The 13072-nt window shown below is 34.9% G+C and overlaps 3 protein-coding genes across 6 annotated transcripts; 2 read left to right on the top strand and 1 right to left on the bottom strand.

The window, feature by feature from the left end:
- The first annotated feature begins 374 nt into the window (after nt 1-374).
- LOC18042153 (E3 ubiquitin-protein ligase RING1-like) lies at nt 375-1263 on the top strand. The gene is made up of 2 exons (XM_024183475.1): nt 375-1158; nt 1214-1263. The coding sequence occupies exons 1-2, from the start codon at nt 426-428 to the stop codon at nt 1261-1263; spliced, it is 783 nt and encodes a 260-aa protein (XP_024039243.1). The 5' UTR covers nt 375-425.
- Nucleotides 1264-3140: 1877 nt separating this feature from the next.
- LOC18040332 (RHOMBOID-like protein 10, chloroplastic) lies at nt 3141-7734 on the top strand. Of its 4 annotated transcripts, none has more exons than XM_024184281.1 (10): nt 3142-3424; nt 4342-4586; nt 4795-4849; nt 4969-5049; nt 5141-5237; nt 5320-5387; nt 5982-6080; nt 6270-6311; nt 7065-7158; nt 7340-7426. In XM_024184281.1, exons 1-9 carry the CDS (start codon nt 3242-3244, stop codon nt 7110-7112), a joined length of 918 nt encoding a protein of 305 aa, XP_024040049.1. In that variant the 5' UTR covers nt 3142-3241; the 3' UTR covers nt 7113-7158; nt 7340-7426. The 4 variants fall into 4 exon arrangements, with proteins under 4 accessions (XP_024040051.1, XP_024040049.1, XP_006431892.1 ...); XM_024184282.1 differs by lacking the exon at nt 7065-7158 and having other exon boundaries at nt 3144-3424; nt 4342-4385; nt 4485-4586; nt 7340-7734; XM_024184283.1 differs by lacking the exon at nt 7065-7158 and having other exon boundaries at nt 3141-3424; nt 6241-6311; nt 7340-7396.
- An 899-nt stretch (nt 7735-8633) lies between these two features.
- On the bottom strand, nt 8634-12744 carry LOC18040331. The gene is made up of 5 exons (XM_024184280.1): nt 12351-12744; nt 11055-11164; nt 10601-10972; nt 9370-10039; nt 8634-9236 (listed from the first exon to the last, which is right to left on the bottom strand). Exons 1-5 carry the CDS (start codon nt 12592-12594, stop codon nt 9148-9150), a joined length of 1485 nt encoding a protein of 494 aa, XP_024040048.1. The 5' UTR covers nt 12595-12744; the 3' UTR covers nt 8634-9147.
- Nucleotides 12745-13072: the final 328 nt, after the last annotated feature.

Below are 13072 nucleotides of genomic sequence, written 5' to 3'. Positions count from 1 at the left end.
ACTCAAATGTATGAGTGCGTACCACCTAATTGAGGTGATAAAATCTCTTTTGTTGAAAGCAAGAGGTTTGAGGTTAATTCGAAATTAGATTGTGGTTAGACTAAACCATCAAAATAGTATATAAAAATAGTAATAAGTAAACGTGTGCAGCATTTTGCAATCATCCTTTGCTTTAACAAAGCAAAGAAAACAAAGCCTGCAGCTAGCTGCAAATTAACCCAAAACAAAACTTGCAAACAAAACAAGGAATCACTTCCTGTAGCTCTAAAAGCTATCCTTTTCTCCCTCTCCATCCACAAACCGCACACAACAACGCGCACACATATATATATATAATACCCGTATCCATTTCCTCATCATGTCAAACAAAAACACAAATCCCATTTCAATCACTTGAAGCTAAAGAATCAACCAACCAACCATCCATGTCTTTGGCTCAAAATCGTCCGCGAGTTATCGTCAATGGAACTCAAAGAACGAGAACTTTTCATTACTTCTGGTGCCAAAGCTGCCAGCGTACCACGAGGTTCCGATCCACAGACCCGTCTGAACTCTTCTGCCCTCATTGCTCCGCACAACTTTATCTCGAGCTTGACGTCTCAAGGCCTAGGCTTGTTTCCTCCTCTCCCACAGCTGTCGAGTCTTTCCCGACGCCCTCTGGTCGCTTTCTCGACTCATTGGCTCAAGCTCTCGACACACCAAATAACGACGGACACAACCTTCATTCTTGGATTTCCCTCCATTTTGATCCGCCACCACCGCCGCCACCACAAGCCATGATTGAATATCCAATGCACGATCTTCAGCCGGATGCGGGGCCCACACCGGCACCGGTTTCAGCCGTTGAAGCATTGAAAAGAGTGAGAATATCCGAGAGTACCCAGTTGATGAGGAACAACGAGGTGCAATGCTGTCCAATCTGCAAAGAAGAGTTTAGGGTTCGGGATGATGTTGATGATGATAGTGATGAAGTGATGATCATGGAGTTGCCATGCAAGCATTTGTATCATTCTGATTGCATTGTCCCATGGCTGAGACATTACAGCACTACGTGCCCCGTTTGTCGTTACGAGTTGAAAGATTCTATTATTGGTTCTGGTGGTGGAAACATTATGAATGATCATCATCATCATCATGAGCTGCGAGATGATGGAGACGGTGAGAATAATAATTATGTTAATAATCGCTATTATATTAATAATAATACTTACAGGTTTGAAGAAGAACTGGCGAATAATATTGAGTTGTGGTGGAATCATTTGATGGGATTAAGGCCATTTCGTGCAATATCAGAATGGGCACGGAGGCATTTTGATTCTATCGATAGCAGGATTAATAATGGTAATAATAATGCTTCTCATAGCGGTAGCTTCTGGTCATCACATGAATATATATATATATATATATATATATATATATATATATATATATATATATAATTTTTTATTTCAATTTTCATTTAAATGATTTATTTAATTTATGATAAATATAAATAAAATATATTTAAAAATAAGGGTAATAATGTAAAATAATATCATATGGTTATTGGCTATTATGAAAATAATAGGAGAATAAATGGTATATATTAATTTCAGAAGAAAGAAAATTAACAATCTCCTTATTTTTTTTAATATAGTATGTGATCGCAATATGATTATAAAATTATATCATTACCTTAATTTAATCCAAATCCTTTTTTTCATAATTATAAATAAAACTTATTATATTATATTAAGCATTATTTATGAATGTCGTATCATGTGACACTAATAATAAAATTAAACTATGGTAGTAATAGTTACTATATTCATTATATCAAATAGATGATAGCCCTTCTATTTGTAATGACAAATATTTTGATTATTTTGTTGTAGCATTACAAGCTGACTTTGTATGTAATTTATTTATTTATTTTGCAGCTTCTAGACCTTGGTGGCACTCTTGGCTCATTCTTTAGCTATTTAATTACTATGTCAATGATCATGGTCAAGTTAATTGGAAGTGGTGCGAGCATTGCTAGCTTTATGTTGTTTCTTATTAGCTAGGCAGGTATGTACATAATTCATACATTGATTTAAAGATAGCAATAGCACCCCTAAGAATATTATGAATACCTTACAAATTAATTTCTATTTCATTTTTAATAAAATTATCATAGTTACATATTTATGTTATTAATCAAATTAATTATACTTTTTGCACCTTTCAGTCGTTGGGTTGAATATAGAAGAGATGGCATAACTGCAATTAATGATTTTTTTTTTCATAAATCTGGTTTTTTTTTTCATATTTATTTTGTTATATCCATGATATACGTACGAGTATGACATTGTTTCATGTTGCAGATTCCAGAATCCCAATTCCAACCAGAGGCTTTGTTTTGTTAATTTGTTTACTTATTTGTTTGGTTTGATACTTGCTAATGTTGTTTCTTTCATTCCCGCCTCAATACATATGGTTATATGATTTGTTCCTCTTTTTTCTCTTTTTTATTTATTTATTTAACTTGTCTCCATTTTACCCACACGACTATGAGATATTTGAATTTTCTTAACAATAAAGGAAAAATATCAATCAACTCAACTAATGAGTTATTAGCGGATATATTTTTCTTATCTAAATTTTTATTTCTAAGTTATTCAATATTTAGATTTGAGAATTAGACAATTTGCCGAAAGATTATATATGCACATGTGGTAGAAGATTATAAAAAGTTGAGTACTAAATTAGCTCATGCATGTATAACAATGTACGGTTAAGATTTAATTAATTTTATATTCTTATTTAATAACTGTCAATTTTATACTTTTAAAAACTTAGAAAAAAAGTCAGCTTAAGACTGAATTTAAATCCTTAATGAAACGATCATAGAGAGCAATTTAGCGAAAATGGTCACATAAACTTTTTATTTTTAAAATTAATGGCGTAGACTATTTTTTAGGATAATTATATCCTTTATCTACGGTGACGAGGCTCTGTTTCACAGAAAAAATTTAAAAAAATTATTTAATCTTTTTTTTAAAATAAGAGAGTTTTATTTAATTTAATGAAATTTGGATATGTTCGTACACAAATGTCGAAAATCTCAAAAAAAAAATTAGTATTATTATTATTAAAAAGGTTAAAAAGGCCGAATGTGGAAAGGCGTTCTTAAAAAAAAAATAAATAAAAACCATTGCCTTCTTGTTAGTTTTGTTACTTTGAAACGAAGGTTTGTTGAGACTTGAAAGAGAGAAACAAAATGGAATCATCAGCATCAGGCAGAGCTTTGCCTCATCATCGTGAGCCGTTCGATTGGCTGATCAGACCGCCGTTGAATCTGATAACAACAACAGCCAAACATTCTCTCTCTCTCAGCCTCTCTCGTCGTCTTCTCCACCACCAGCCCCTCCACGCCCGCCGCCTTCTCCATTCCTCCGTCAAGGTACAATTTCTCAATTACCCCTTTCTTTTAACCAATTTTTCTGTTTTTTCACTGCCAATGCAAATTTGTTATGTAGGTATGTTAACACTCTCTGAATTTTTAAGTAATTATGTTACTCTGTCCAATTCAATTGATAAAAAGGGGAAAAAATTATAAATTTGACTTGATTGGGAAATTTCAATAAAGCCACTGACTTATGAGCCATGGATTGAATGTGAAATCACTGGTTGTATAAGTAGTTGGGTGGTTAATAATTCATTAGTGAAAAATGCTAAAGAGATACGGAGCTCACAGAGTGCTGACAAAAACATCTATAAGCTTGTGCCAATTTATTGTGTTTGCAATTAAGTAAACCGGAACCGGTTTATTCTTGTTTTTGTCAGCATTCTGCCAAGTAGAAGTGCGATGTTTGCCAAACAGTTTAGCTGTTGTGCTTCGAGTTTAATCAGAAGCACAGCAGTTACAGATATACCATGCCGTTTTTCATATGTGATATTATCAGGACAGTGCAGAGTTTGTAATTAATGGAATTGTAATGCCATTTTGTTGTTCCACCAATTTTTAATTTTTTAAGAAATGAGAATCTGAACCCTTTAATCTTTGGTTGAAATGTAATAAAAAGTATCAAATGCATAGACTTTGTAGCTCCATTTAGTTTTGAATGTATAAATCCTGATTGAAAACGTGGGTTCATTTTGTTAGACTTTTTTATCTTTAGTTGTATGTCTACGGAATTCATAGAATATTTATGTTTGGCAACCCATGGCTCTGTAAGGTCAAATTTGTCTGTATAATGCTGAAATTCCTTAGTCATTTCTTGATTGATGTGGAATGGTTAAGTTGTTTCTACTGCAACATCTGTTACGTGTTTGAGTGTCAAAATTTCTCTCTGCCATCTGATGTCTCTTGTTGAGCAGAAACTCTCTCGTCTCTGTCATATACCCAGATTGAAGGATCAATGGTGTGAAAACGCCTTCCGGTTTAATGGAGTCAATTTTTTCCAGTTCACAAATGATGCATTTGCATCCTCATTATCTTTTTTCAATGGTGGAGGTACTAGGAAAAACTCTGGACATGAGGGTACATCACATTTGGAGACCGCCAGGAGAAATTTATTTATTGGAAGGCAATGGACGAATATCCTCCTTGCAGTTAATGTCTTGTGAGTATCACTTATATTTGTATGAAATAAATTGTAGTTATCATTTATCTATATAATAAGTACGATACATAAACAAATTCCCCAATTCTTTACAATTTTTCTACATTACCTGATTTCAGTTATTTAGCTTAGGCCGCAGTCTTCATTTCCGAATTTCTGAGAGAGTGCTAAGCAGAGTAATAGCTTTCTATTTCTTTTTCTTCTCTAGAGTTTATATTGCACAATTTGCAACACAAGACAAGCTTCTTTTGTGGGGAGCCAAGGTGAGATGCTTAGACTACAGAAGAAAGTTTAAACATTAATTCTGGTAGACTTTTGAATATTCCCCTTTTGAATTACCCCTTTTTGCTTGATTTCCTATTTTAACTTTTTAAGTATGCAGATTAATAGTCTAATTGACAAAGGGCAGTTCTGGAGGCTGGCCACGAGCGCCTTCTTGCATGCAAATATTGTACACCTAATGGTCTGGTCTGAAGTTTTTGGCTTGAATTATTTCTCATCATTGTTGATCCTTTTCATGTTGGTCTGATAAGAAAAAAAATTACGTTGTATAGGTCAATTGTTATTCTTTGAACTCTATCGGTCCTACTATGGAGAAAATCTGTGGTCCAAGGAGATATCTTGGAGTGTACTTCTCCTCGGCAATTGCAAGTAACAACTCATAACCTCACTTGCACAAGTGATGAAATTGTTTACCCATTATTATTCTGACTTAGTTCTTTGAAGAAATTAGGTTCAGCTATGAGTTATCGATTCTGTAATTCCCCTGCTGTTGGTGCATCAGGAGCAATCTTTGGATTGGTATGTCATTTTGAACTCCTTTTCAGCAAAAATTGAATCTCCTTTCTGTTGCAGTATGTACCCAAGTTACAACCGTAAGGCAAATAATCAATAACTCGATCAGGTTCAGTGCTGTATGTTTTCAAGCTTATAATTATTTCTGAGTTTTCTTCTTTAAGAACCTGGAAAGTGGAAACATTTACAGCCCTTGATGCAATCTTGCTCTCCCTTTCTCAATAATGCTAGATCATGTGCCCCTGTATTGTTATTTATTACAATTTCACATGCAGTTTTGACGTTTGATTTCCCTCTCCCCCCCCCCCCTCCCTTCCCCCTTCACTCTCACCCTTGGCGATAATATATAAATGAACTTGTCACCATTTTAAATTGTGGCTCTTTTAAGTTTCAGTGCCATACAATTTCAATCTTAATGCTCTTTTGACCAGTGAATCAACACTCTAATGCCTCAAATTTATTGTGGAGTTCACTGATTGAACTTTTTACGTAGGTTGTTTCCTTTCTGATTGAATTTATGTTGGTTGAATTTTTTACCGTGAATTTTTTTCAAGGTAATTGTTTCCTTTCTGATGTACTTAGTTTATATTTTTTATATAGGTTGGATCTTTTGCTGTATTTATCATGAGACATAGAAACATCCTTGGAGGTAGCAAAGAAGAGCTACAGCATTTAGCAAAAGTGATTATCTTTAATATGGTATGTTCTGCAGCTTTGCAAACATTGTCAAAATAGAAAGCAGGCCTACATTGACTGGGGAAACATGTTATTTTATTGATCCTTCCAAACAAATGAACTGATATGTTAGAATTTTTTTTTTTTTTTTGTGTGTGTGTGCGCGCGCGCGCGCATGTCTAAGCTACATGGTAATGTGCAAATGTGATGCAGGCTATTGGACTTCTGATTAAAGGCATTGATAACTGGGGACATGTAAGTATACAAGTCCCACCCTCTCTTGTTTTCTCTCTGAGTATGTGATATTTTTTCCCCGAAAAACCAAAAAAATATGGAATTTTTTTTTTTTTATAAAAATGCATATATTTTAAAATCAGTTTCAGTATCTATGTTAAAAATAAGGATAACAAGCATTTGGATTGGCTTTTCCTTTCCTCAAAGGCCAAAACTTTCTGCCTTGGTTCAGTTGTTGTGATACTGCAGCTCTGACCGTATTGTGCCAATGTGGCACAAGTGTTTGCTATTCTGCATAAAGTTAGAACTGGTTACTGAATCTTTGTAGATCTAGGCCTTTAATATTCTGGCGGATTCCGATTTTGACTGCTTCATCCATTGGCAATTGCGCATTTGCTATTGTTTTATAAAGTTTCTTTTCTGCGTATATCTCGGTGTTAGAAATTATGATTTCAGTGGGATTGAGGCAATCATAGGGAGGTTCCGCGAGAGTCTTGTCTTGCTTACAATGTCATAGAATATATTGGAGATATGAATCATGGGTTATTTATAGTATTCTGAAAAATCTCCTTATCAAATAGCACTGCAAAATGTTGCCAACAAACAGCTGTTGTGTGTCTATCATCGCTGATGAGTTATATAACCAACATTTGGATGATGTGTCAATGACTTGACTAGGTTATAACCACAAAATGAATGACACCTAATTACTTATGTTTTACATATAAATGGCTTATACATGTAATGACATTTCTACTTCACCTGTTTCTCTAGGATATGCCAGGGAGAAGAGTGCCTCTACAACTGTTAGGAATTACCTAAACTTCCCTAGAATTATACTTATTCTCCCAAATCAAAACCCTCACAGGTATCCATGGGAGAGCCATCGACTTTGACGCACAAAAAGCCCCATTATATGCTGGCCTAGTTTTTTCTCATGTGCTTATCATACAGATTTTCTTTATGCAAGTCGCTATTATATGTCGCTGATATCAATTGATTTGTTTATGCACATATCCATGTGTGGTATGCACATTGCTTAATGTCAGGTAGGAGGCTTGCTTGGTGGAGCTGCAATTTCATGGCTTCTTGGACCTGCCTTGAAGTATGAATTCACCTCCGATGATGGTTTCAGAATTTTCTCTGACAGAGCACCGATTTTCCACCTCATCAACTGGAAAAGAAAAGCCTAGGCAGCTCAATTGAAGAGTTGACTTTATGTCCGAGCACTCTTTCTAAGACCCGTGCTAACTCACAGGGAATGAGAAAGGCTTTTCTCCTGATCATTTTTGCATTGAAAATGCTTCTACTAGTTTAGATGTAAACCTTTTGTATTATACATTCTGATAATGAATAAGCAAAGGGCATAATGTCTAACTTCTTAGCTTATGATTATTGAGAGAACTGGTTGGTTCTTTTGTGATTAAGGTGGTGTTTATTTTTTTATCTGAAATCTAATAGACCTGAATTACTCTAAATTCAAGTAGAATTGAATGTCTGAATCAAAATGATATATATATTTGAGTCTGAATTGTTAAAAATAATTATTAAGTTGTTTTTTTAACTTAAAAAAATCTGAAAACTAATATTTTTCCATTTATGTCCTTACAAATTATAAATGTGAAATAACAAATATCTCAAAGAATTTAAATAAGATAATATATTATCATAATATAAATTATATATCAATTAAATATGATCCAATATATTCTAAATTAGTACATGTTAATCAATTTTTATTGTAGTTCATGATATTTTTATACGAAATGTATGCATAAAAATTTTGAAGACAAATAATTCTAATTTGAAAAAAAAAGATAAAAATAATAATAATTTACCACTATATTATCACATGTTATACAAATGAGTAACAATGTTAATTATTAAATTTTATTTAAATAAGGATGAAAATTAACTAATTAGATAGAGATATTTTTAGAGAATATTTTTTAATGTATCATTCAAACTTTTAGGTTAAGTAAAAAACTAAAAAAATTAATTTAATAACTTAACCACTTAACAGAAATTTTCATTAAATTGAAAAAATAAATAAATTTAATGACTTAACTAATTAAAATTACGGCAATTAAATCATTGAGTTAAAAAACCAATCAGCCCTTAACTCTGAAGCCTAAGTAGGAGCAGTCCAACTTTGAGGAAATGGATTGTTCAGCTAACTTTCTTATAAAGTTATAATATGATCTCCAAATTGTTCATGACTGTCAGCATGATCGTTATTATTATTATTATTTTCTTCCCTACCTGAGAAATGCACTTGTACCTGCATCTTAATGACTTTGTTATCTTATTCATCAAGCAACTCAAATACCAGTTAAAAATTAAAAAAAGAGATGATAAAGCTGAATTCATCTATACAAGTATTCATCTTTTACTTGAGTAATTTATGATACTAGTTTATATTCCATTTCTGCATGACATCTTTTGCTTTGTACTACTACATTGCAGACGCTCCAAAAGAACCTGCATATATTACACTTAAAAGGTCAGTGGAGTTGAAGGTTCTTTTTGACATCGGGGATATATTTGTACTTCTCAACTTGCAACACTTCACATTAGGAGTTGTTTCCCTTTGGAAAGAACATCCTAATTGTTATCTTCACATATCACAAACACTGAGGTGAGATGAGCGGGCTGCCACCTTCTTGGCTTCGACCTCGTTCCATTTCATTTAAAAATAAGTTGCTTCCGTGAAGGAGAAAAGAAAAAAGGTTGGGGTGGGGGGGAGGGGACTGGCAAACTTATCCCGGGCTTCTACCAATCCTGTCAGAACAAAACTCAGGCATTTACATCATTCCGCCATGGCGCCTGGAATGCCTCAAAACTCTACAGGTAACCATCAATATGACCGACAAAGGATGAAAAAGATCAAGACTCCACAAAATCCCAATAACCAGACCTTGTTGTAGAAAAGAGCAACTGCTGAAGCTGCAAACAAAGGAAGCATCCAGGTGAACAACCTGCCTAACCAGAAAGATACCTTCATGCATGCATAAAACCAAATTATGCATGTAGGTAGAGGACATTCATACAGCACACATAAAAACTCAGGAATACTTACATGAAGGAGATGGTGGAAATGATGAAGGTGCCGGGGCCATTGCACTTCCCGCGTCATGGCCTCGACCAGAACTATAGGATACTTCTGGCAAGGGTGATAGGTTAGGAGCCAACTTTGGTGGACCAATTGGAGGTGAATTAGTTGGGTTAGGATCAGAAGCTGGTGAAGAGCTTGGAGGAACAGTACGATGATGTGCATGGTATGGCCGTCGACAAGGACTAGGAGGGTAAGCAGTTGCAGAAGAAGGTGCTGGAGTGGGATCACTTTGAGAGCTTGGTGGCTGTAGCTGATTATGATCAGATGGAGATGAAACTTCACAATTAGAACAAGGTGGGAGGTGATGAATGTTAGGAGAGGGTGCTGGAGAGTTAGAAGGAGAAAGGGCCGGGTATGGGGCATTTGATGGTTCTGGGGATGGAGCTGGCGACGGAGTTGGAGGGGTTGCATGAAGTGTACCCTTTAGATAAGAAGATAAAACGACACCCTTAACTTTACCAAAGACTGAGTTGTCAAGGCCAAGATTCTTTGCTGGCGAATCTGAGATTGCCTGAGCCAACTGTTTCAATCTCTGTGGCAAAAGGCTCCCCATTTCTGACATTACTGAAGCTTCCACAGTGACTGGAGGAGATATTGTGGAGCCATCCTTGTTTGTTACTTGCACATATACATTCTACATCACAGCAGAGGGTAGTAAGAGAAGTTAATATTCAACTTATACATAAAGCTATCAATCAGTACCATACACCCTATGTTTTGAAATGGAAAGAAAGGAGCCAGTACAATTGCAATACTCATTTTCCACGAAAGGCTAAAAAAAAAAAAAATTGCATAGCTCAAAAAACCAGCCATAGAAACTAATCAGGTAATTGCAAAGAAAACCTTTTGAGGAACCCAAAAAAATCTGCCCCTACCAGCTAGTTTTTCACTGAACAGCTGACAACTGCAGGTTTTAAAGAACCTGGTCCAAGAGCACGGGTCAAGTCTTTCATAGAAGCAAAAATAATATTTTTCTGTTTCCCCTATTTTTTAATTAAATAGAAGGTCAAGCTACTAACTCCAGTAAGGTCTACCATTAACATTAAGTCTACTTCGAAACCAAATGGCTATCAGACCTCTATTACAACAGCATATAATTTTGACAGTATCAAATTCCCCAAAATCCCTCCCAAACCCAACCAACTATGTACATCAAAGAAATTCGCGTTGAAAGTTAAAAGAACCAGTTAGTTACCTCATATGGCCGTAGACGCAATCCAAACTTCAACTGATCACTCAACTCAATGAAGTTCTCCTCTATTTCAGATATAGAATTATTAAGAGTAAAGTTAAATAGAATCTGGGGCAACTGCAAAATGTAAGCAATTGGAAGAGGAATTACAGTGATTCCCCCAGGAAACCTCAATATCTCAAACATAGAAGGCTGCCCAAAAACTGTTGTTGTCAAGGTCAGATTGGACTGCTGAAGGAAAAGCTCAATTAAAGATGACTTCAGCACACTTAGAGACACTGGATTTATACGAGCATTTATTGGATCAGAAAGGACACCAAACACTATGTCAGTCCAGTTAGAAGCACCTGACTGGTGCACGGATAGGACAGCCACCTGCAGAGAGCAAACAACTTTCAGATCAATATTTTATATTGTTTAAAAATTAATTCTACAGAACAAGGAAGCTAAAGGAGACCTTTGTATCAGGGACACCTATCTCCCCATAGATGTCATACTCTAGCCTTCCAATACGAGGAACAAGCTCTGAAACTGGCTTCTGAAGTCTGAAGGATGCCTGAACTGAGGCTGTAATAAACAGATAAAATACATATATATCAGCAACAAAAGGAAAGCAGATCGAGGAATGTTACTCATGTTATGAAATGTAAATATCATATGTCCAATTCTAGCCACTGCTCTGAAATACTTGACCCAGTCCCTTTGATATTAACATCCTATGATTTCATGCACAGCAACATGGCTTTACCAGGATTTTTTACTAATTCTGCAATCATCATACATTCAAGGTTTACCACTCACTCCTCTCTCAATAGGCAGATCATCAAACGTTCATCATCACTCTCAAAATCCACTTGAGTACATACACACATTAATAAGCCATTTAAGAAAATTTCTAGTTTGAGGAATTAGCAAATATATCATCTTCAGCATTGATGAAAATAATGAAATTACTTAAAAGGAGCATAATTATCGCAATGAAATTTATATCAGCCTTAGCATTGAACCAAATGCATTGAATCTAACATTATTGCATGACCCTGGATATGTCAATCACTAAGAAATCAAGCTCCAAAATCCTAGAGGGAAATGCACGGGCATCTCCTCAAAACATCACGATCAACTTGCAAAGATGTAGAAACCCAAAATTCCATTTCTTCATAATCTTATTGTAAAACAACACAAGCAATGAGATCACGCGGTGATCCACTCAAATTATCAAAAATTTAAATTACTAAACAACAAAAACGTAATAATACACGAGCATAATCTCAACAATCAAATTACGATGTAATGGAACACATACCCATTAACTTAAACAATACAAAATATGATTGTAATCCCAACTCTCGCACAGCCAACCGTTGAGGCATCATAAAATATCCATTAGCTCTAAGCATCAAAACAACATATTTACACAACAAGAAAGAGGAAAATTTACCACCACCCATTGCTTTTTAGCTCTGTGGAAACCTGATCAAACAACAAAATCACAAAACGCTAAATACCCATTTGCTCTAAACACCACAGAAGCCTAATCTCACAACAAAAACACAAAATAACGCATACCCATTTGTTCAAAACACCAGAACGCCCTAATTACACAACAAAGGAGTGCAATTAACAACAAAACCATTTAATCAAACCAACATTGAAACCCTAATTAAACTGTGAAATCATTAGCAAAACTACAACAACCCCAATTGCTCAAAACCCTATAGTAGAACCAAATTGGATGCGATTGCCTGCTTACCACTGAGCTTAATTTCAGCTTTTGCATCAAACCCGGATTGAAATTTGGAGCGAGGAAGCAACCAGAAGAACCCAGAAAGAAAAACGGCTAAACTAAAGAACAAAAGGACGACGCACTTGAGACTGAGCTCCTTAGAAATCAGTGACAGTACCACCGAACATCTCGCACAGAAGAATCTAGAAGAACGTTGATCTGGAGTGTGACTGGTCTGCTGTTGCTGCAGATTTTGCTCATTTTTACCCATCGAAAGAGCATCGGGTGTGCTTCTTTTTTCCACTGAAAATCAAATAAATTTGAGCTGATTTCTTTTAATTTTTTTTCATCAATCAGATCTCCGGTTCGTTTCTGAAGTTACAAAAATACCCTCTTCTCACAGTAATGGACAAAGTTCACTATTAATGTCATTTTCTTTTAGGTTTGAAATTTAGGTTCACTTTTTCCTATTAAAAGTGCAAAAGTTGGTTTTGATTTAGCTTCCATTCGAGTGGTCTCACAAGTCTAACCAACCACTCACTTGCTTCCAACTATTCTTGAACATATTAAAAATCGAACTAAGTTAAAAGTTAATGATGGGTCAAATAGATTTTAAGCTTTAATCCAATTATACTGTATATTTATATTAATTTTCATCTCTTATATCGAATTTGAACTTACTTCAATTAATATTAGTATTCTATTAATTAAGAAAGCAAAGCAAACTAAACGGTTCCTAAAAGATGAAC

Source organism: Citrus clementina, unplaced genomic scaffold (assembly GCF_000493195.1).
Source record: "Citrus clementina cultivar Clemenules unplaced genomic scaffold, Citrus_clementina_v1.0 scaffold_5, whole genome shotgun sequence".
Lineage (NCBI taxonomy): Eukaryota > Viridiplantae > Streptophyta > Magnoliopsida > Sapindales > Rutaceae > Citrus > Citrus x clementina.
The sequence above is the reverse complement of the archived record's forward strand: the minus strand, read 5'-3'. Positions and strand labels throughout refer to the sequence as shown.

Bases quoted from the DNA above. Each gene is read 5' to 3' on its own strand.
- LOC18042153 (XM_024183475.1), top strand. From the start codon at position 426: ATGTCTTTGGCTCAAAATCGTCCGCGAGTTATCGTCAATGGAACTCAA. The intron at 1,159-1,213 runs GTGAGAATAATA...TAATACTTACAG, and splicing joins GCTGCGAGATGATGGAGACG to GTTTGAAGAAGAACTGGCGA.
- LOC18040332 (XM_006431829.2), top strand. From the start codon at position 3,242: ATGGAATCATCAGCATCAGGCAGAGCTTTGCCTCATCATCGTGAGCCG. The intron at 4,850-4,968 runs GTGAGATGCTTA...TTAAGTATGCAG, and splicing joins TTCTTTTGTGGGGAGCCAAG to ATTAATAGTCTAATTGACAA. The intron at 5,388-5,981 runs GTATGTCATTTT...TTTTTTATATAG, and splicing joins CAGGAGCAATCTTTGGATTG to GTTGGATCTTTTGCTGTATT.
- LOC18040331 (XM_024184280.1), bottom strand. From the start codon at position 12,594: ATGGGTAAAAATGAGCAAAATCTGCAGCAACAGCAGACCAGTCACACT. The intron at 11,165-12,350 runs GTAAGCAGGCAA...TGTTTATTACAG, and splicing joins AGCTGAAATTAAGCTCAGTG to CCTCAGTTCAGGCATCCTTC. The intron at 10,040-10,600 runs GTAACTAACTGG...GCTGTGATGTAG, and splicing joins TGCGTCTACGGCCATATGAG to AATGTATATGTGCAAGTAAC.